A 20,350-nucleotide genomic window follows, 5' to 3' on the forward strand; every position below is an offset into this window, starting at 1 on the left:
AAACAAATAAGATGTCAGACGTGAGGACCAGTCCGGCGGCACGCACAGTGACAGGTGAAACGGATTCGCCGGCGCCGGTCCGTGCTCCCTGGGCGTCTTTCTAAGGTCAACACCCCGTGGTGCATGCTGGGAATCGGGGCGGACATGGAGAGTCAGCGGTAATTACGGAAGGGGCTGCGGCACAGCTGTCGAGGGACTGTGGCGAGTCTCTCCTCCGTCGGGTGGGGCTAATGAGAAGAGGAAGTCCGCGACAGGACGGAGATGGGTAATCTCATGCATGGTCTGCCTGGGGCTGCCCGCGTGGGGCCGGGGGAAGTGGTTTGGAGCTGGTTGCCAAATCAAACCCCATCACTCCACCACAGTCGTTCCCTGATCTGGACGTCTCATAGCTGGACGACTTCTGAGAGAACTGGCAACCCTGGGTTAATGCAGGCCTAAAGTTTGCATCTGTTCACTTGGCTGGAGACAGACCATTGTACTTCCACCTGCTGCTTGGAGCGCGTGCCACTGGGCACATGACAGTCTGCGCTTTGTATACGTATGCGGGATTCATCTGGGCCTGTTACGTGCCAGTTTTTCTGATCTTTGCTTCGCAGCGTGTGTGTGTGTGTTTGTGTGTGTGCACGTTGCCCCGCCCCCTACTAGACGGTATCAGCATGAGTGCGACAGGTTTTCCATCATTACAGCTTTGATGCACTCAGCTAGATCGTGCTAGCTACTGTCAAGAAGCTCACGACTGACATATTAATCTCCTTCCCTTATTCCCTCAGCTGAGACATGATCGTTTGCTGCTCAATTATTCAGCGGTACCCTGAAAGCCCTCCATGGCGTAGAGGAAAGACAAGCGAGATGATGAAACCCAAAAGCTCCACGGATGGAAGTTCAGAGGGAAAAAAATCAACCAGCAACGCACGGGACCAAGTAAAACAGCACGCGTGACCAAGCCTGACGGGCGAGCCGCCGCGGCCAGCCTCCTCTACCTCGGACGGGAACGCCGTCTGGGACTTGGCTGCAGCCGCATATCCTCATTCTCCTTTTCATATGCCGCCTGGCGGCTCGAACAAAAGGCGGAGAGCAGACCCGCGAGCCAGGGCAGCCGCTCCGGCGTGGCCGGCTGCTTGGCCGAACAGATTACAGCCCAGCAGCTGGACGGCGGAAATTCTCAGTCAGGCGCCGCTGTTGCTGGGTTCCCTGCATGTCAGCGATAAGGCACAGAAGGCCGAGAGGTGTAAAAAAAAAAAAAAAAAGCATGTTTCCCCCCCTGCCGCTTTGACCGCAGGACCGAAAAAGGGCTTCTTACAGGCCATTAGAGGAAGGTCCTCGCTAAGCGCAAATCCACGGAGAGAGGGATGTTGGGGTCGACGACGATGACAACCACAGTGGATGGGTGATGTCGGGGTGGGTGCTACACTTTTTTTTAGGGTGTCAACTGTGGTGGAGGAGGGGAGGGAACAGGAAATACGGAGCTGGGGTGTGATAGAGGGAGAGAGGAGTGCTCCAGAGTGGAGATGAAAGGTCTGATAGAGACCCGTAGCTCCACCACTTACTGCCCTTACCTGCCGGAGGAGCATGTTTGAGAGAGAGAGAGGGGGGGGGGGGCATGCGTGTGTGTAAGACGGGGAGGACACATGTGGGGAGACCATGAGGAGGAAATGGGACAAGCTTGACATGCGTGCTCTTCAGCGAGAGAACACGTCAGCGTGCCTTCGCTCTACACTGACCTTCTCTCCATCCTCTCATCCTTTATTTGTCCTTTTACACTGATGCTCAGTCTTAATTAGCTTGCCATCCACCCCACCCCATCACACACACACACACACACACACACTCTTCCTCTCTCTGTCTCTCTTCATTAGCCATCGGTCCTGCACGTACCACATTCCCGTTGACATCGTCACTAATTAAAGACTCACGCAGCGGTCATCTCTGGAATGCCAGTGGCGTCGTGCCCAGCAAGGAATGAACAGACAACTGAAGCAACCCTGGCAGTGGTGAACAAACGCTACCATCAGCTGGCTGATGCGCCGTCGAGGTTGAAACAAAACCTCATTCTCCGACGTAGTTCATCATCTGTCTTCAGATTTTCCCTTCCCCATGACTCTGACGGTTCAATATAGAGAACGGAGGATGCGTGCCATCGCAATAAAACAAACAAGTTTGACGCAGAAGAAACCAGCTGTTGTCTCGTCATCTGCCTGCGTGTTTAACATGACATCACGTTAGATGACTGGATGGCAGGACGATTTGGATAAATCTATGTAGAATTTTCAATGCACACATAAAACATACAGTTCAAAACATACAATAATAATGATTTTTTTTTGGTTTCTGGTTTGAATGCACTAAAAATTATTTCAGGCAGTTCTAATGGAATTATCTCCCACTATGAGTTTCCCAGAAACCTTATTGACTCTTAAAGTGATGACTGAACATACCCAGATGACTCAACTGCTCTTTCCTGTAGTTAATTAGAACAGGCCATTCAGCAGGATTAAGACATCCGGGGCCCTGGCATTAATTACATATGTACTCATTTTAATTAATGACTGGAAGTCAGTGAGAAGTGGCCACTGAAAGATCCTCAGGAAATTGAAATGTCTATAGCATGGAAAGACAAACTCCAGAAACCCAGACGCAGGACTGCTACAGCACGCGTACCTGGTCGGGCGAGCTCGTCAGTAGCCTACAAAATGGTTAGGCCACTGAACATTGATCTGAGCTGGAGGCCATGCGTTTGAGGAAATATGAATGAATGAATGAATGAATGAATGAATGAAGGGATGAAGGGATGTAAACAAGCCCCCTGTTGTAAGAAAGGTAGCTGCAACATGCACCCTAAACCATTTTTGTGACATTTCAGTTCTGCAGCTGGAGGACCCTGTAATGATGAGGTGGATCACTGTTTGTTTAGAAGCCAGCGCTACAGAAATGTCAAGAGAAAAGTAAGCAGAGACGTGGAGGTCTGGGAGTGAGTCACGGGAGATGAAAGTGAGTCATCAGGAAGAATCATTCTATCCACGTATGTCTCTCTCTACCCTCGTTTCAGGGAGGAGTGTTGTTTCTTCAACCAGCGCTCCACAAGCAAAAAAAAAACCACCCCAACCTACCTAATAGTAACACAAATCATGAATACATTTCCATTCCTGTTGTTGTTGTTTTGTTTTTTTTATCTGTCGCAAGTCAACAAGGAACAGTAGTGCAGTAGAAAGGCAGAATGAGCCACCTTGGTCATCCACATCGAGAATTTTCCGTTCGAACCGTTTCCAAGCCCTCGGGACCATGAAATCGATTTCTTTGCCTCCAAGACCTTGGGCAGAACGCTCAGGAGAAAGGACTACAACAGCACTTAAAGTCTTCCATGAGCGTGCCTGGGCATTTAAGGGCTGTGCGTGCGAACACAAGCGCGCGCACAAGCGCGCAAGTGTTCGCACGTGCATGCGAGCCCCAACCGATCTTGTTTCATCATATTAAATTGACTGCAATCAGTCCCATTTATCTGGTGCTCAAAGACTGAACAAATTGCTTCATTGTTTTTATTGAGGCTCATGGATGCATTAATGAACTTTATTTTGCCAAAGTGACTGCATTTTAAAAAGGCAAAGATTGCAAGTTGAAGGCGAACGGCTTTGAATATAAGAGAGCAATTAGCATGGTTCATTATCGCCTTTATCATCATTAGCTGATAGCGATAGACAGACAGTTCGCTGGTTTTCACATAAACTGCCCATGTTTGGTTTTTTCCCTCAAAATTAAGCCTCCTGCTGCACAACACCCCAAAATATTTTTAACGATTAATTAGTTCCAACAATTAGGCTAACAGGGTGCCGCTTTTCGTTCGTCCTCTGGCGCTACACTAACCTCCACCCTTGTTTTCATTCTCCCCACCATTCGCTACTCTCGCAGAGTAAACCAAGATGGTAGTGCCCCCTTCTAATGCCCCTCTCTCAGCTCCGCCCGTGTTGGTGCAGATGGATCTCTTTCTGCTCCTCACCCGCCTCTCCTCTCCTCTCAACCCCCCTCCCCCAACCAAAACAAAACATGCCCCCCAGCCATCCATACACATGCATGCGACCCCCAAACAGACGCATGGCCCTGGCCCCCAGCCCCACCCGGGCCCCACCGCGTGTCTCGCTCACCCTGCTGCACGAAGGAGCCGTAGACGAACCACATGGAGTTGTAAAGAGTAGTGGAAGAGACGGAGCCCATGGGCAGGCGCGGCGGGTTGAGCCAGTTGAGGAGGTAGACGAGCGTTCCCACCAGCAGCACGGTGCCGGCAATGCAGGCCCACAGTGAGAGGTCGAAGGGCGCCAGGCAGGCGAACATGTCCATTGTGCGCTCGGCCTTCTTCAGCAGGACGCCCACCGAGTGGTCCATGTAGCGCGCCGTGAAGTCCACCACGCTCTCGCGCTCCGGCGTGATGGTCAGCGCCGAGAGGCCCACGTCTGCCCTCTGCAGGAGCACAAAACAAACATGGTCGCGCTCAGGGCGTGCTCGCGCTGTGGCAAAACACTCGCACTGCGCCCGAGTGACCTTAAGTGGCCTAGGTACCCAGTTGCCTTTTACATATTCACGCACAAGGGACTCCTGGCAAGTTCTGGAGGAGTTCTCTACAAACTCTCACCAGGCTGAAGCAGAACGTTCGTAATTATGCGGAGCAGTCGCTGCGCGGGTATCAAGAGCACGATGAAATTTGCTCTCCAGCCCCATCACTGCAATAATCGTTCCAGTTATAATCACTCATATTTCTGTGCTGCTGAGTCTGGGAATGTGTTCAGGTACACCACTTCTTATTTGCCTCACAATAAGTAACTGAGTATCAGACTGAAAACCAGCAAAACAAATATGTGGTGGAAAAATACAGCCTATGCTTTAGCGAGAGGCTATATTGTCTGCTGTTGAATCGAAATTGTTTCTTGATGCTCAGATGCAAAATAGTGTCTTCTCCTTCTTTTATTTAATTTTTATAGCCCTACTTCCAGAACTTTCCATGTTGTCAGCCACGCAGGCAGGAAGAGAAGAGGGAACCTACAGGACCTGGTGAGAGTTCCTGTCAGGAAGCATTAGCGGTAGCGCACTACTGTCTGTTTTCATTATCACTGGGCTGGTGTCTAGCCTCACCTTCCTGACTCCCATTAGACTTCATGTTGAGAGGATACATAGAGATGGGAGACCCCTGTGACTAGGTTGTCCCCCGCCCCCCAGTAATGCCTGCTCAGGGCTCTAGTACTCAGTAATGCCTGCTCAGGGCTCTAGTACTCAGTAATGCCTGCTCAGGGCTCTAGTACTCAGTAATGCCTGCTCAGGGCTCTAGTACTCGGTAATGCCTGCTCAGGGCTCTACTACTCGTGACTGTGCCAGGTCTCTAACACAGAATAAACCTTCTTTCTGATAACACTGTTGCTTATTTACTCGGGCTTCATTTAGCCTCGATTCTGTTTGCTGAGTTATAACGTGAGATATAACCATTTGATTGTGGAAGGTCTGAATCTAATTACACATTTGTCCTTCCACTCTCACATTATTAAACTGAGTTGATGAGTTTGCTCTTGTATGGAGGGGACCAAAGTTTGGGTTTTTTTTTTAACTGAATTGCTTCTGTCATAAAGGTAGCCATGTTCTCACGCTGCATGCAAGACTGGAGCACCATTCACTTTTCTCCTGATCTCAGCATGCGCGCATGTCTGCGTCTGGCGCAGGCTGCAAAAAACATTGCGATTTTGTAAAATTGGCTCAGCCCTATCACTTACAAATGACTCTCTCTCTCTCTCGAGCTTGTGTGAAGCGAATGAAAGGGTTTTCTCGCATAATGTAAGCAGTGCTTGCCCATGTTATTTTACCCTTCTACACACAATTAATTCACAGATGACTAAACCTGCTAATTTCACGCTCTGCTAGGGAAACTAAACGCATAAATGGCCAGAAATGGTCATTTATGCTGCATATTAACACTATATGTGGGCATGGGGCTCTCAGCTCTGCAAGCAGCCATGTCTGTGTGTATTAGTCGCCCAGTACGGACTAGATACTCTTGACAAATTCTACTTCACACCTTTCAATTCAAGGACTGTCAACACCTTGTTAATTTCCCTCTATTCAGATTAGACTGGAATTAACAATGTTTTCTCCACTCTTAATTCTTATCGAGCCAAGGATCAATTACAATAATTTTATGTACCTCACCATCTAAGGCTATAGTAAGTAAAAAAATCCAAACTAAAAAATGTTTAAGAAATGCTGAAACATCTTCCCTGAGAGGGCTGTGGTGATGTTTCAGGTCTGTACCAATCTTAGTAGGCAAACTTGGAATCTTCCTTCCCCTAATAATAATTCACATTACACTCAAAACAGTGGCACCTTTTCACCAAATCCACTGTCTCCTAGCACAACAGTATCCTCTTTTCCTCTGACAACAAGCAACACACGCCACACATTCTGAACAAACCAAATCACTGAGTCAGGAATGCAGTGTTTTAATAAAAACCGCCAAAAAGGGATGGTTCACGAGGGACCTGCTACAATCTGCAGCCGCGGCAAAACAATGTCCCGCCACAGGCAGAGGTGAGAGGATTAGAATCCCCTCGCTCTTCCCTCTGTTCGGCGTGCCTGTCTGGAAACGGCGATAAGCTCCCGCACGGCTCACGGCGCCACGGCCCCGGCTGGTCGCCCGAGAGGCAGGCAGGCTGGCCGGCGGGAGGGCGGGGTCTGCAGGAATGGCCAGGTAAAGAGCATCGGAATGGAAATCAGCACGGGGTTGCTGGGTAATGGCCCCCAAAATGCTCAGCGAACCCGGAATGCTGAAAGATATTGCCGGTGGAGAAAGGAGGGAAAAAAAAGCCTCTGGATTCATGTTTCCCACCACTTCAGCCACCCTTCTGTGAATTCATCCAGCTCATTACTGAGAAAATGGAGAACGCCAGAAAAAATGGTCTCTGACAACACTGATTTCTCGTCATTACTCAACACACATATAGCTGCATACCAACAGTATGAAAAATATCGAACAGAATCACGAAAGACCAGGCCCCGCCAGATTACCGACATATTGTGCAATGTGTTACCTTGAAAACCAGTTCCCCAATTAAACCATTCCAGGTCCCGTCTGCTTGTTGGATGCCATATTTGTGATCAGGAGCCACGTAGATTTCATACTTAAAACCCAGGTAGTTGGAGAGGGCATCCAGCACGTCGATGGAGAATCCCTGGTACTTCTTGGGCTTTCCCAACACGTTCTCGGACACCATGACAAACGGCTCCTCCTGAAAAGAGCAAGAGTAACATGATGAAAATCCTGTTGATTCCCTGATTGAAAATGTCTGGAGATTTAGCGTGGCGTCAGCACAAATGCGTCTGGCGGGGCCGCTTCAGTTGCAGAGCGTGCGGTGCGACCACTGTGATCATCAGAATGGTATATGTATCAGACAAACCAAGATAAAAAAATACGTTTCCACCGCTCTTTAATTAAAGCCCACAATTCCATCTTATTTGCAGCGGGAACAGCGCTGGTGTCGGAATCCTACAGGCTTAATGTCACTTCACCTTAATCTGGCTTCATGAGCTCTGACATTGTTCGGAGCAAAAGTCACAAGGGCATTACTGCTATGTCACTTCCAATCAGCAGTAATGATGGAAAATAAATGCATGCTGTTTTTGTTTTGATGGCTGTTGGGCTCTGGACATGACGTTGCCTGGGGACTGGATGGATCAAACTTCTCTGTGTATGTACAGATCTAAGAACCTTCATGGTAATAATTACAATTAGACTTACATGGGCCAGGCAACACAAACCATTACTTTTCTGTTCCATTTCAAGGTTCCCATTCATCAAAGCATTGGTTAACTCAGGCTCTTGATGGTACGTGTCATTCATACATTATTCATTTAAGGTTCACTTTGACAGGCTCATGAGAGCCCTGATGTTCTGAGAGGCTGTTGAGTTTTTTTTTTACATTGTTCTTTCTTTAGGCAATTTGGCAAACTTTATAAACCTTAGATTTTATCATAGGTTTCAAGAGCAAAATCATACCAGTATGATGAGTAAGAATATGGCATGGAAATGTTATTAGTAACACCCTCCTCCACCGAGGGGCCGAGACACCATCTGCCATGACTGACCAAAGTAGACAGATGGAGATATAGGTGCTCTGTAAGGATCATTAAAACAAACGACGCCAGCTATTCCGAGGCACGGGATGATGGGATTTGGAACAAGTTTGACCCGTGGGCCTGATCATGTTCCGTAAAAGGTCTACAAATGCTGTCTCAGGCTGCTTGAATGACCCGGGAGACTTCCTGAAGGTCATGCCAAGTAAACGCTTTTCCTTCTGAAGGAGTGCGGGTTGACGGAAAGCCTCCGAACGCCAGGGAAACAATTCTCAGCAACATCACTTTTGAATTACCCATATTTCGCATTGAGCTCCAGAGAAGGTGGTTAAAACAAGGAGACAGGCTCTCAGAACTGCGGCTCCGCCATCAATAATTCCTTAACAAGCTTGTAAAAATATAAAGATCAACTCAAATTTTTACATCTGCTGTGTGGAAGACCGAGTTTCCAGGCCAGCCAGAAACCCAAATTGACCGTTGTACTGCAAGTGTGGGATATGACAGACCCGCCCGGGAAAATCAGCAGATTTTTCCAAGCGCAATAATACACACGGCACAGGAAGCAGGCGAAGCTGCGAGTGCTGTGTGCATTACTAGAAAGGTTTTTGGTCCTCTGGTTCTGACCCATGCGTTCCTCAGGTCCCTCGATTAATGATGGGCGTTCTACAGTCCCTGCTAGTCCGACACCTCACGGACCGGCCCTAACGAACCCGCTAACGAATCAAGGAAGGGAACAGTAAGGTGCCACTGTGCTGCAGCCCGTGATTTGCATAAATGTTTTCGGTTTTGTCAGGTTGCTTTGGCGTTCGGGGAGATTGGGCTTTTTGGCGCTCCGCTGTCTCTACGAAATGACTGTGATGACATGTGTCTGTATAATAATATAATCAGTCTGCTGTGAGCCAATTAATTACACCGTTGTAAGTGCTCAAAATGCAGACTAAGTCAGAAAGAGTCTCTAAAGCGAGCGTGTGGCAGCGTAGGTTAATAGCACGGGACACCGAGCATCGCTCGCTGCAGTTTTGCCCTGCAAGCCCTCATGCGCTGGCGTTTTTAAGTAGCAGATCAGCCTGGATGGCAGCGTGCAGTAAAAACACAGCTTGTACAGTGTAGCTCTGTTTAAGAGCATCTTAGTGATGGGTCTCAACTTTTTCCTTCACAGTATGCACAAAAATACCGTTAAGCAAAATAATAAATAAAACCTAAGCGGAGACGCAGCGCCAAGTTCGTTATGGTGCCAACTTCCACTTGTGTAAATAACCACAGGCTTATTGATAATTCAGCTGGGAAAAATATGCTATAATAATAGGTAAGTACAATAATAAATAAGATTCAAATATTCAATTATTCGGTTGACGGAATCCCGCAAGACCAAGAAAACTACGAGGGATTAATCGCCTGGTTGACTTAAAGGAGAGAAAGCCAGTGTACAGCACTCGGAACAGTCAGACAGAGAAGCCATTCATACCCTAAAACATCCCGGCTGTAGCTGGAGCCTCGCGCATAATGTGCCTGCTTATTTATGGCTTCCATAAAAGCCAGCAGGATTGCACTGTTCCACTAGGTTAAAGAGGAAAGGCCAAGATTGAGCTCAGCTCAGTGAAGCTCGGTGAGGCTCAGCGAGGTCGGCCAAAAAGGTGAGCAGATAGCAGCAGATCCACAGGCAGTTCAGCAGAGAGAACGCGCGGAGGAAAGCGCGACCGATCCTGGTTCCCGGGACGAAGTTTAAAAGAGGGGAGTTCTGGGTACGGCACTTGTGACCACCGGGCAGGTCTTGCTGTTGGGCGCTTAAGACTCCTGAGGAGTTTGCTCTCACAGGCAGGAGTCCCAACAGTGCTGTTGTTCAATGGTCTGGTTAGAGCGAACCGTGGAACGGTCATACGAGATTGGCATGCGGTCCAGTTGCCATGGGAGTGTGTGGAAGCACCTTGTGTTTCTTATCCCGCTCACATAGTACAGCATTAACAGATCACACTGATGGATCTGATCATATCTTAGAATTATACCTTCATCCCACAGGATAAAATTCCTGTTATTAAGAGTAAATAAAAAGTTTGATATCGGACAGGAAAGAACCTAAGTGTTTAAGGCAAAAAAAATATTAAAATGACATAACATAGTGTAACAAAATAATGCCAATGAAATAAAAAAATTCAAAAAATTTGAGAATTCTGTCTGTTTTATGTTACACAATACGGTATATATCTCACATACATATTCTGTATTGTGATTACAAATAGCATATTGTTATACCACTATACAAGTGTAACAAGACGACAGACTAATTGGTTTCCTAATTGGTTGACCGATTTATTGATTTGGCTGTCTGTTGTCATACGTGTTTGCTGTCTGCCATGCTGGCAGGGGCGTGACCTCCGAGACCCTGCAGTTCAGACAACTTCAAATTAGACTTGATATTCGGAAGCAGGAAGAAAAGATAACACAAGACGTTATTCGGACAGATAAGCAATCGCGAGAGACTTCCTTTATAGCCCTGTTTTCTTGGGACTTTGTTTAAACAATCAGTGGTACTAGTGTTCAGAAATGCAGCAGAAATGAAAAAGAAATGGGTGGGCTGCACAAATAAAAATATACCGTAAGCTTAATGAACTGTCCTTTTGACATCCATACAATGCTTAATAATTAACATTTGTTTGCAGTCTCCAGACATGGAAATCCAATTTGCTAATGCACTTTTTGCTAAGACCTTCAAGGCAAACCCAGATTTAATGTGACCACGCATCAAAGGCTGCTTTAGCCTGCTTTACTTACTTTTGCACTACAGTCCAAATATTGTCATTTGTAGAAGCAAATGAGGTGTAGGCGGTTTGCTTTCGTCTCCGAGCTACACTTCCTACCGCAAAGGTCAACCCATGTCGTGCCACCCCGCACAGGCGGATCGAGTGGCGTCGACTCAGCATACGTTTCAGAGAAAGCAGTCAGCATTCCTAATGGAGGGAGTGAGAATAAAACAGAAACGAATTTCCCTGGAGGTAAGGGGCACTTCTTCAGACTGAGGATTTTATGGCCTCACAATCCCTTCTGTTGTAATGGTTTGTGCCTGTAGAAGGAGGATAATGATAAGCTGGGATTGGTCAGCACCGGTCACCGGTGTGTGAAGTCCTATCCTCATCTGTCCTTGCTCTTCCGCACATGTGGGACCGTTCACAGGTACTAATGGGACCGCATCACAGTGGTCATTTTGGCCCTGGCTCCACACAAATGGTCAGTCGTCATTTTGGATGGTGGCTGTGGTTCCTGATGCTAGCGTTGGTCAGTGGCGGGCAGTCGTGGTAAGACTGAAGATATTTCAACCCTGCGGGAATTCTGGTTGGAGCGGAGATGAGAGTGGAGGCAGGGCTGACTGCTGGAAGTGAAGTCAGCTTTAGAGAAATATCTCCCTTAGTCTTCCTCTCTGTTTCTCACCCTCAGTCTCTTCATCTCTCACGCACACTCACACACACGCACACGCACGCACGCACGCACGCACGCACAAGCATGCACTCGCACGCACTCACACACACTCACACACGCACGCACGCACACACACGCACGCACGCACACACACACGCACGCACGCACAAGCATGCACTCGCACGCACTCACACACACACGCGCACGCACTCACACACACACACACACGCGCACGCACTCACACACACACACACACACACACACACACTCTCTCTCTCTCTCTCTCTCTCTCTCTCTCTCTCTCTCTCTCTCTGTCTCTCCCTGTCAGTCTATGAGGTAACCATCAGCTAGTATTTTCCGGGCTGTATCTCTATTATTTACAGTAGCATAATCTCATTATAACATGTATGTAATTGTAGTGTGGCTAATTGTCTTATATGCTGCTAATAAACCGCATGTTACTTTGAACTCATGTGAAGCTCAGCTCTTTAGACAGCATTATGTAATGTACATTCCCTCATACTAACTAACCAGAGGGAAAGGCTTACTAAGAGTTGGCTATATTGATGTGATGCCATCAGGTTTTATGTTTAATTCCCGTTAAAGTATTCAGCCTCTGCACATGGTTACTAGGCTAAACCCTAAATCAGGCAGGCTGAAGAATAAACCTCTGATCAAAGCATAACTAATACTGAGGTATATAACATAGTTGGCTCTTCCCAACGTAACTGGCTAGTATATTTCAAACCTCGGCCTGCAGCTGTTTCCATAGTGAGTTACAGACAAGCAGGGTAGGGGTAAATAAATACAAGGCCTGTGAAGCAGGCTGCACGGCGCCTGAGGTTTCTGCGCGGCACCTGCGCAAAGACAGGCTCCTGTTTGGACACCTCTGTCATCCATCATGCCGCTCACAAACTTCAAGGTGCTTGTTCCAAGTCGACCTCTCGCTCACAGCAGAAAGCTGAAAGATGGCCCTCTCTTTCACCCAACGGGGAGCGGCCCGCGAAGGCCGGCGGGCTTTACATTTCGGCTAGGCGCGCTTTTCAGCAACAGAAACGGTTTGCGTTTCCCTGTCATCCGCGGCACGGCCCGTCTGGCACCTGCCGTCCACGCGCCATCCGCTCGGCCAAGCCTCACCCCCGTGCATTTTTCATATTCCCTTTAATAAATCCCTATCGATGGCCGGAGAGTTTCTGGGAACATGTCAGGCAGATTTATCACACGGGGGGCGTTATTGACTGCACGCTGCCTGCACATTAAGCTAGTGCTTTCTAATCCGGGCCATGCCCCCCCTCGCTCAATAAGCTATTAGTGGGAATGAGGACATGCGTGCCAGTGCTCACGGCAGCCGGGCCGTGCCATCTATCAGACCTCCCTCGGAGGGGACCGTGGCGTCTCCCAAACCTACATGCGCAACTTGGTACCGCTGCTGCGGGAACGTGGGCTGTACCATTTCAAAGGTATGCCCGCTGGTCTTCAAATGCACCTGGAAGAATGACTATTTGGGTTTATCCGTGGACATTTTTGAGCCTTGTGGATAAAGTGGCATGGCGTCACAGTGAACGTGCGACACAAGCCAGTAGGGGCATCTCCCCCAACTCGGCTCACTCGGCATCGATCCCCTTTGCCATTATGCAGCCATCACTTCCATCCAGCCGCACGTGGAATGATTCGAGGTTTCACGTATCGTGCAGAAAATCATCGCTACTTGTATACAGATCAATAGGAGACAGAAAGCAGGGAAGGTAGCGTGCAAACGTAACACATATTCCCGCTACCATTTTGCAAACAGTCTAAAGAGTTGTTAGCTCGGGTGCATCGTCGTACGTAGGGGCATGTCTGTCTCGCCGGTTTCTTCTTTCACTCACGATCTTGCCTTTCATACAATCGATTTTTGGGAACGTTTGGCAGCACTTTTCTCTCTGCGCCCGTCTTAGCTGGAGGGTATGTGACGCTCTCTCTCCGATTCCCGTTCACCACAATGACAGTGATGGAGACGAGCAGCGGGTGACGGGGTGGGGGCGTGGCTCTGACAAGCTCCAGAGCAGCGCGCGAGGCTCCCCGCACAGAATGCTAGAGGACTGCGCCCAGGACCCCCGCACAGGCCACGGGCCCTGGTGCCGCCCCCCCCCCCCCCCCGGGGCTCTGGCTTGTCGCGTCACGCCCCCCGCCTCTGCAGTCACCTGGCAACAAATGCGTACGGGGAGTAACACAGCAGCCAATTACAGAGCTGGAGCCAGTGAACCCACCCAGACCTGAGGCACCTGCTGCTGTGTGGGAGAACACTTCTCGCACCACTCCTAGGGAGCTTTGATTGACAGAAGAGGACATCTTTCTTTGTTCCCAACTCGTTTCTCCCTTGCTGTATGTTTCAGCCCAGGAGGTTATAGAGCTCTGCTGGTACATGACAAAAAAGCCTTCCTCCCCTATACCACCTTCCTCTTCTCTGATCCGAAGTTGTTTTATTTTGGTTTTTTTTAGCACAGTTTTAGAACTAAAACAACTAAATACATGACCCCACATGACCTCTATGGGAAGCCATTAAGTCAATGGCTGGCTAGGGGCATTGTAAGCTTTAAAGTACCAGTGGTAGGATGTTACTATTTAGTAGTGTTTAAATTGAGCGCTCTGCTCAGACCTTTACAGGGTCATGAAAAGCTGGAGCCTTGTGACCTGCCTCGCAGTGCAAAGCCCAAAGCACCAATCCAAGCAGAGCACTACATGCAAAGCACAAACAGGCATACGAATTCAATTCAAATGTTGTCACTTGTAGTACTATCACTTTATTTTATTATTTATTCAAAAAACATGCATTTGAGACTTAACTTAACATGCAAATAAAAGTCTGTGAAAAGAGCCTCGCATTACCAAGTTTAGCATTACCAACACGCAAGTTTAACAGGTTTCGTTTATGTCTGAACAAAGAGACATGCGTCCTCACCGACTTGTAAAAATAAAACCCAAGTCTCTGCAGCTACTGTACTAGCACTGCATGAAACCTACTGCCTACGCCACACCTCTGGCAGGCTGCTCAGTTAGCGCTCATGACCGTCCGCGGGTATCGCCGGCTCTCCCGCCACAACCCGAGTGTGCATTCGGGCCTGCCTCTCCCCTGGCCCACACCAGGGGGAGTCGTCGGACACGGAAGCCCTCTTCCCGGCTGTGCTTGGGAACGGTTCCTCTCTGTTGGTGACTGCGCGGCGCGCTTAAGGTGTTCGCCGTGCATTCGGTCGGCCCAACGTATCACAGAGAGGAGGGAGACGAGGCGCGGGCGAGACAGCCACAAAATAGCAGCATCATCGCTCTTCTTCAGCAGACTTCAAAGCAGGGATATGAAGAATTCAGACGGCTAAATCTTTAACGAACTCCGGGGATTCACTCAAATCGGTGCTGGAGGCAAGATAGCAGAACTGAAATCTCAATATACCCCCAGTTCCAGTGCTTTCTATTCATGCTCAAATCCCCCACTCATCTCCCACGCAAACTCCCTTTAAAATTACCTAACAGGAATTTCTCGGACGTGGCTAAGTCTGGAGGTAAACTAGACAACATTCTGAGCGGGGAAATGACCATAGCAGGGTGATATAATCCAGCACTTGCCAGGACTTCAATACAAGTAAATAATCAATTAATTAAATACGAATCAAAACAATGCAGTAACACTGCACAGATGTTGAGAGTCCTGTCTCTTGTTTTATATTGTGAATTTTGATGTCACAATATCCAGTCAGTGAAGAAAATTGTAAAAGGAAGCATTTGACTTATTTCTGGATTCTGTTAGATGACATTTAATTTTTTAAAAAAAGTGATGGGTTTTATTGAACTATTCGTCAGGTTGGACAGTAAGTAGTATTAATCTGAGTCTATGATAGAGAGATCTAGAAGTAGCACTTACCAAGACAGTGACCACCCGTAAGATCACTCCTCGCATGTTGTTCTCCAGCCTCCGGTCTGAGAGGGTTCCGTTGAGCCCATGGATCGGGTCCCAGGTTGCCAGCTAAAGCAACAACAAAAAAAACCCCAACCAAACAAACATACAAAAAACAGAACAAAAAATGGTCTCACTTTAGCTTATACTAATAACTTTAGGCATGGAATGGAAATGAGAGCAATAAACACTTTTCATACCAACTAATAACTTAAAACATTGTAACTTAGGAAGCTACAGTATTATTTTTGCTTGACATAAAAAACCTTTTCTAATAGTATCATTACAGCGAGACAGTAAATAAGTCTCTGTCGTGCCCATATGGTGCCATGTGAAATTTGCGTTAGTTTTCCACTTTATCCATGTCAGATTCTGATCATAGCACTCCAGTTTGCTGGGGTTTTCCGTGGACCACCACTCCCAACCGAACACTGACTCTGATAGGTGTAAGAACCCCAGCAACGCTGTTGCGCATTAGAAACTTGCATCAGCTCAACACTCAACAACAAGGCCTTCTCCAAGAGAGTGTTAATGCTTTGCTGAGACTAGACCGCCAATCGAACAGGAGCCGGTCCGCAGTGGTAATGTAGTCAGAAGCACACCAGTGATGAACAGGGAGCCCAATGACTGGTGTTTGGGAACAAATAGGCTACAGTCTGCAGCCATAACATAAGTAAACATACTGGGGTTTAGTAGGTGGAGACCTATGACTTTCACAGACGATAACAACGTGGTGAACGGTATCGTTTAATTTGATAACATGGAATTCTCAGCGTTGGTATTATGGATGTTTGATTAAACAGTTTTTGTATCTGTATACGTTTCTGTCTAAATGGCTCCTGTAGCGCTACGTGATTACATGCGGAACGGATTCATTTATTTAGAGCCTATCTATAATCATTGTCATAGGAACGGTCCAGGGTCGAACCCAGAGTACGGAGCTAAGAACTGAAACGAGACAATCAAGGGGGGGCGGAACAAGAACACAACCACAACATAAACAAGGAATGTGTTGCTAGGTGGGACCCTGGGGACCGCCATGCCAGCGGAGGGACAACCGTGGTAGCGTCATTTCACTACACTAAGGGTGGGCAGTTTTACCATTGAAATTAATATCAAAATCACTTCAGATCCCCCCCCCCCAACTCCACAACAGCAAAACCAGCATCTCTTGGATATAATCAGTTAATTTCTGCACTTTTCTCTAGCCATCCACATATATCTCAACTCTAACTTTTCTGCACTGACGATATGATTAGCAAGATTAATCTTCAATTGTTGTTAGCTGTCCAGCTAGCTGCAAGTGTACCTTTAGAGTACATTTAGTAACTGGGCATTTTAGCTACCTATGAGACAGAATGCTTGGAAATAACTTCAAATATAATGTTCTGTAAAGAAGTAATAGTAATAGTCTAGACTACTAAAAGTTTGAGACATCATGAACTAGTTTATTTAGCAAGCTGAAGCCCAGTTGAACTCCTGTACTTAATAAAGCAGCTAGGCAGTGTATACATGCACTTGCAGACGCACACACACACACAGGCTGGCTGTGTGGTCAATATCTGGGAATAGATTTAGTCTTTAATTGTGAAAAGCTGTTAGATATAATGATTTAACGATAAATCATACCGGGCGTCTTGTCACTGTACTGCAGAAACACAATAACTAAGGCTATCATTTCTAAAGCTGGTCAGAAAGCAAGATTTGACACATGGCCTATACCTTTGTTTGTTGGGTAAACAAAGTACGATCTTCACTACAGCATGAAACCATGAAACCAGGTTAGTTGTTCCATCATTAGATTTGAAACAATTGACTTAATACGCATTTACTAATAAACAACACCCACTAATAGCTTGTACGCTGCATTCTGTGCAAAACAATAGATTTCTCTTTAATACAGCAGTTCACTCCTGTGTGTTTGATTCCAAACCTGCCGTCCAGTGTTTTGAAAGGTTCTTGATATTCTATAGCGATACTCTGCTCTGAATTAAATGTAGCCTGTGAAAACTGTCGGCGCACAGCAGGGCCGTGTTCATTTTTAAAGAAGCAAATGACAGCGTGTGGTATTAGCTGTGCAGGCAGGTAATCAGTCCTCTCAGAAACAATCAGAGCAAAAGATGATTTTGGCACGTGAACTTTATCTCATTTAAACACAAAGTAAAGTGTTCCCTCAGCTCTAATTAAACTTAGCAGATGTTTGCTGTGCAAACAGTTGATTTGCCACCACAAGCCACTTTCCTCACAGTTGGATAGTATCATACAAATATCTATTGATTGGCTCAAGGAAAAAAAACAACAAAGAACCAAACAGGAAAAGAATAGCAACGTTCCGCCGCGTTAGCATGTTGTTCCTCTGGTACGGAGATCAAACCAGCAGCCATTTCAGAGTTTCCTCCATAACAGGCACCAAAAAGGAATTTTGCGCACAAAACACACACACACAAAAGTGTGCCATGAACAGTGCACAGCCGATCTGAAGTTCCAATAAAACCCCATTTGATTTGTGTTTCCAAAAGCGCAATAACCAGAATATGGAAATCATGTATGCAAATTAATAATCTCAACGAATACTGTACTATTATCAAAGAGTGGTGAACAATACACATGATATGTCTGGTAAGTATCATTTCACAAAATATCACTGCATTCCATTAGTCAGATTGTCAAGAGACTCCCCCTGGATATTTGCATAATATCGAGGCTTGGATCGCATGGTGAGAGTGTGAGAAAGCATCTGACGTGTGTGAAGATTTAGCGTTTACACTTGGATTCATTTTAATGGCTGTGAAGGGACTCTCTCCTACAGATTCAGCTGCAAAACCTATGGACCTCTTACACGTCAGTCTGCACAAGCATCCAGCCTGCTGCCACATCTCCCACAGTGTCAGGTGTATGTGTGAGTGTGGAGTGTGTGTATGTGAGAAAGACTGCGAAAGAGAGTGTGTGTTTGTGTGTGTGTGTGTGTGTGTGTGTGTGTGTGTGTGTGTGTGTGCTGGAGATATTTTCTCTCTGGTTCATCACTCTTGGAATTGGAAGCTGTTTTTTTTTTTTTTTTTTTTCGCTTCATATAAACCCTGATAGTCAGGGTTTGCTTTTTCTGTGCTTTATGGTTGTTTTGTAGATTTTACTAGAAACAAAATAAACTTTTAACTTTCATACTGTACTGCCTAGACACCTGACAACCACCGGCTTGTGCTGTTTAAATATTGATCATTAATCATTTTGTTCTTAAACCTTTATTTTTCGGAATACATTTACAAACGTCAATAGCACCATACATAACTGCAAAGGTTTTCACTCCGTTACACCACCTGACATCTGAAGAACCAGGTCTCCCATTATCATCAAATAAACATGTAGCGTAAGGGCATCGCATGCTAGTGGAACTGGGCTGAGATGCTGGTTTTTGGGAATGCTGGTTTTTGGGAATTTGACACATCAAGCTGAGGTCGTTAATTCAAATAAGTTAGAAAGAGTGCTGTGGCTTAGAGTGCCTCCTCGTCGATTTCTGCTTGTCTGATGGGTGTGAAGCCCCTCTTGGAATACAAAAACCCCGTGACTCACGAATCGCCCACCAGCAACCTGTTAGCGACGCTCATCTATTGGATGCTCCTGCGTCGCCCGAGCAGGCCGACGGAGCTGCAGCCCCCAGGCATGACTGAAAGGGAAGCCCCGCAGAAGCTTCTGGAAGCTCAGAATGCTAAAGATCTACAGTGTTGGGGCTATGCTAAACGCTCGTGAGACATTCAGACCACATCTGATCGATAAAGAGCCATTCGTCTTGGGGAGCTAGTACGGCGAGGTGGTGCATCAGCAGAACATCCACGCCTACGCGCACTCTCTCACGACCGTTCCTGCGGGTCCCAGTCAGCTGACAGGCAAATGGAGGCTTAACAAATGTGCCGTGAACATTTTGGATGCACATATGCCCAGACTTTAATAGTCCACTGACCCTTAATGGGGGGGGGGCTGTGTGCCTGAAATCAAACGTGAGCACTTTGTACGGTGGCCATGTGTCAAACACTCACTGAATATTCCCACCCTGGCAACGCGGTAAACAAATTCAACGGTTATGCTAAGCATACGGGGACTCAGAAGCCACAGCTCAGTAAGATGAGCCATTTTCATTTCAAATTAGTTTTGCCGTCTGAATTTCAAGCGAATGCTGGGTTTTTTTTTTTTATCCTCTAACTGGTGAGATGAACTGTCTCATCTGAAGTAGCAGGCTGGTGAATTCCCAGGAGTGGGAGGGAGAGGGAGAGAGAGAGAGAGAGAGAGAGAGAGGGAGAGGGAAAGAGAGAGAGAGAGAGAGAGGGAGAGGGAAAGAGAGAGAGAGAGAGAGAGAGAGAGAGCCAGCAAGAGCAAGAGAGAGCGTGGGGGAGAGGAAGAGAGTGAGAAAGAGAGTGAGAAAGAGAGTGAGAGCGTGTGTGAGAGAGAGAGAGAGAGAGAGAGAGAGACACAGTCCACCTCCTTATCTTCAGAGGGACAGATAAGAGCTCATTTCCCCCTGCTGAAAGGAAAGAAGGGAACCTGCCCAGGCTCTCCATCAGAGGAATGCTACCATTAGAATCCCATAATGCTTCACTCCACAGCACATTCATCGCCCCTGGTGCGCCGCCCTATCGCGACGGCTCTCGACAAGTCTACATTTCATGTGGGGACTTGTTTGCCTTAATCAGCTGCCTGATAGGCAGCGTGCGCCGTCACAAGCAGAGTCAGGCTGGGGCAGCCTTCTGGGCTGTAGCCTCATCCTCGCAGACAAACCAGAGGTCAGTGTGGGGCTCAGGTGGGGCGTCGACAAGATTAGCCTGCCCTGCTTACGCCGCCTGCCCGCTCAGACACTTAAACGCTAACAATAAAAAGGTTAAAACCGGGCGTCGGTGCGGCCAGCCAACAAAGAGGACACAT

The 20,350-nt window shown here is 47.2% G+C and overlaps 1 protein-coding gene across 5 annotated transcripts in view; it reads right to left on the reverse strand.

Moving 5' to 3' along the window:
* Window positions 1–20,350, reverse strand: part of grid2 (glutamate receptor, ionotropic, delta 2) — a 237,815-nt gene that overhangs the window by 40,028 nt on the left and 177,437 nt on the right. For all 5 annotated transcript variants that reach the window (XR_014119867.1, XR_014119868.1, XM_026999786.3 and 2 more), the window contains 3 exons: window positions 15,407–15,508; window positions 7,059–7,256; window positions 4,137–4,449 (listed from right to left, as the gene is read on the reverse strand). Coding sequence is in view for 3 of the 5 variants with exons in the window: in XM_026999786.3 (XP_026855587.2) it covers window positions 4,137–4,449; window positions 7,059–7,256; window positions 15,407–15,508 (613 nt within the window). In the remaining 2 variants the exon portion in view is untranslated. The remainder of the gene's footprint in view (window positions 1–4,136; window positions 4,450–7,058; window positions 7,257–15,406; window positions 15,509–20,350) is intronic.

The sequence above is a fragment of the Electrophorus electricus genome, chromosome 25 (assembly GCF_041902795.1).
Source record: "Electrophorus electricus isolate QZ-2024a chromosome 25, ASM4190279v1, whole genome shotgun sequence".
NCBI classification, from domain to species: Eukaryota; Metazoa; Chordata; class Actinopteri; order Gymnotiformes; family Gymnotidae; genus Electrophorus; species Electrophorus electricus.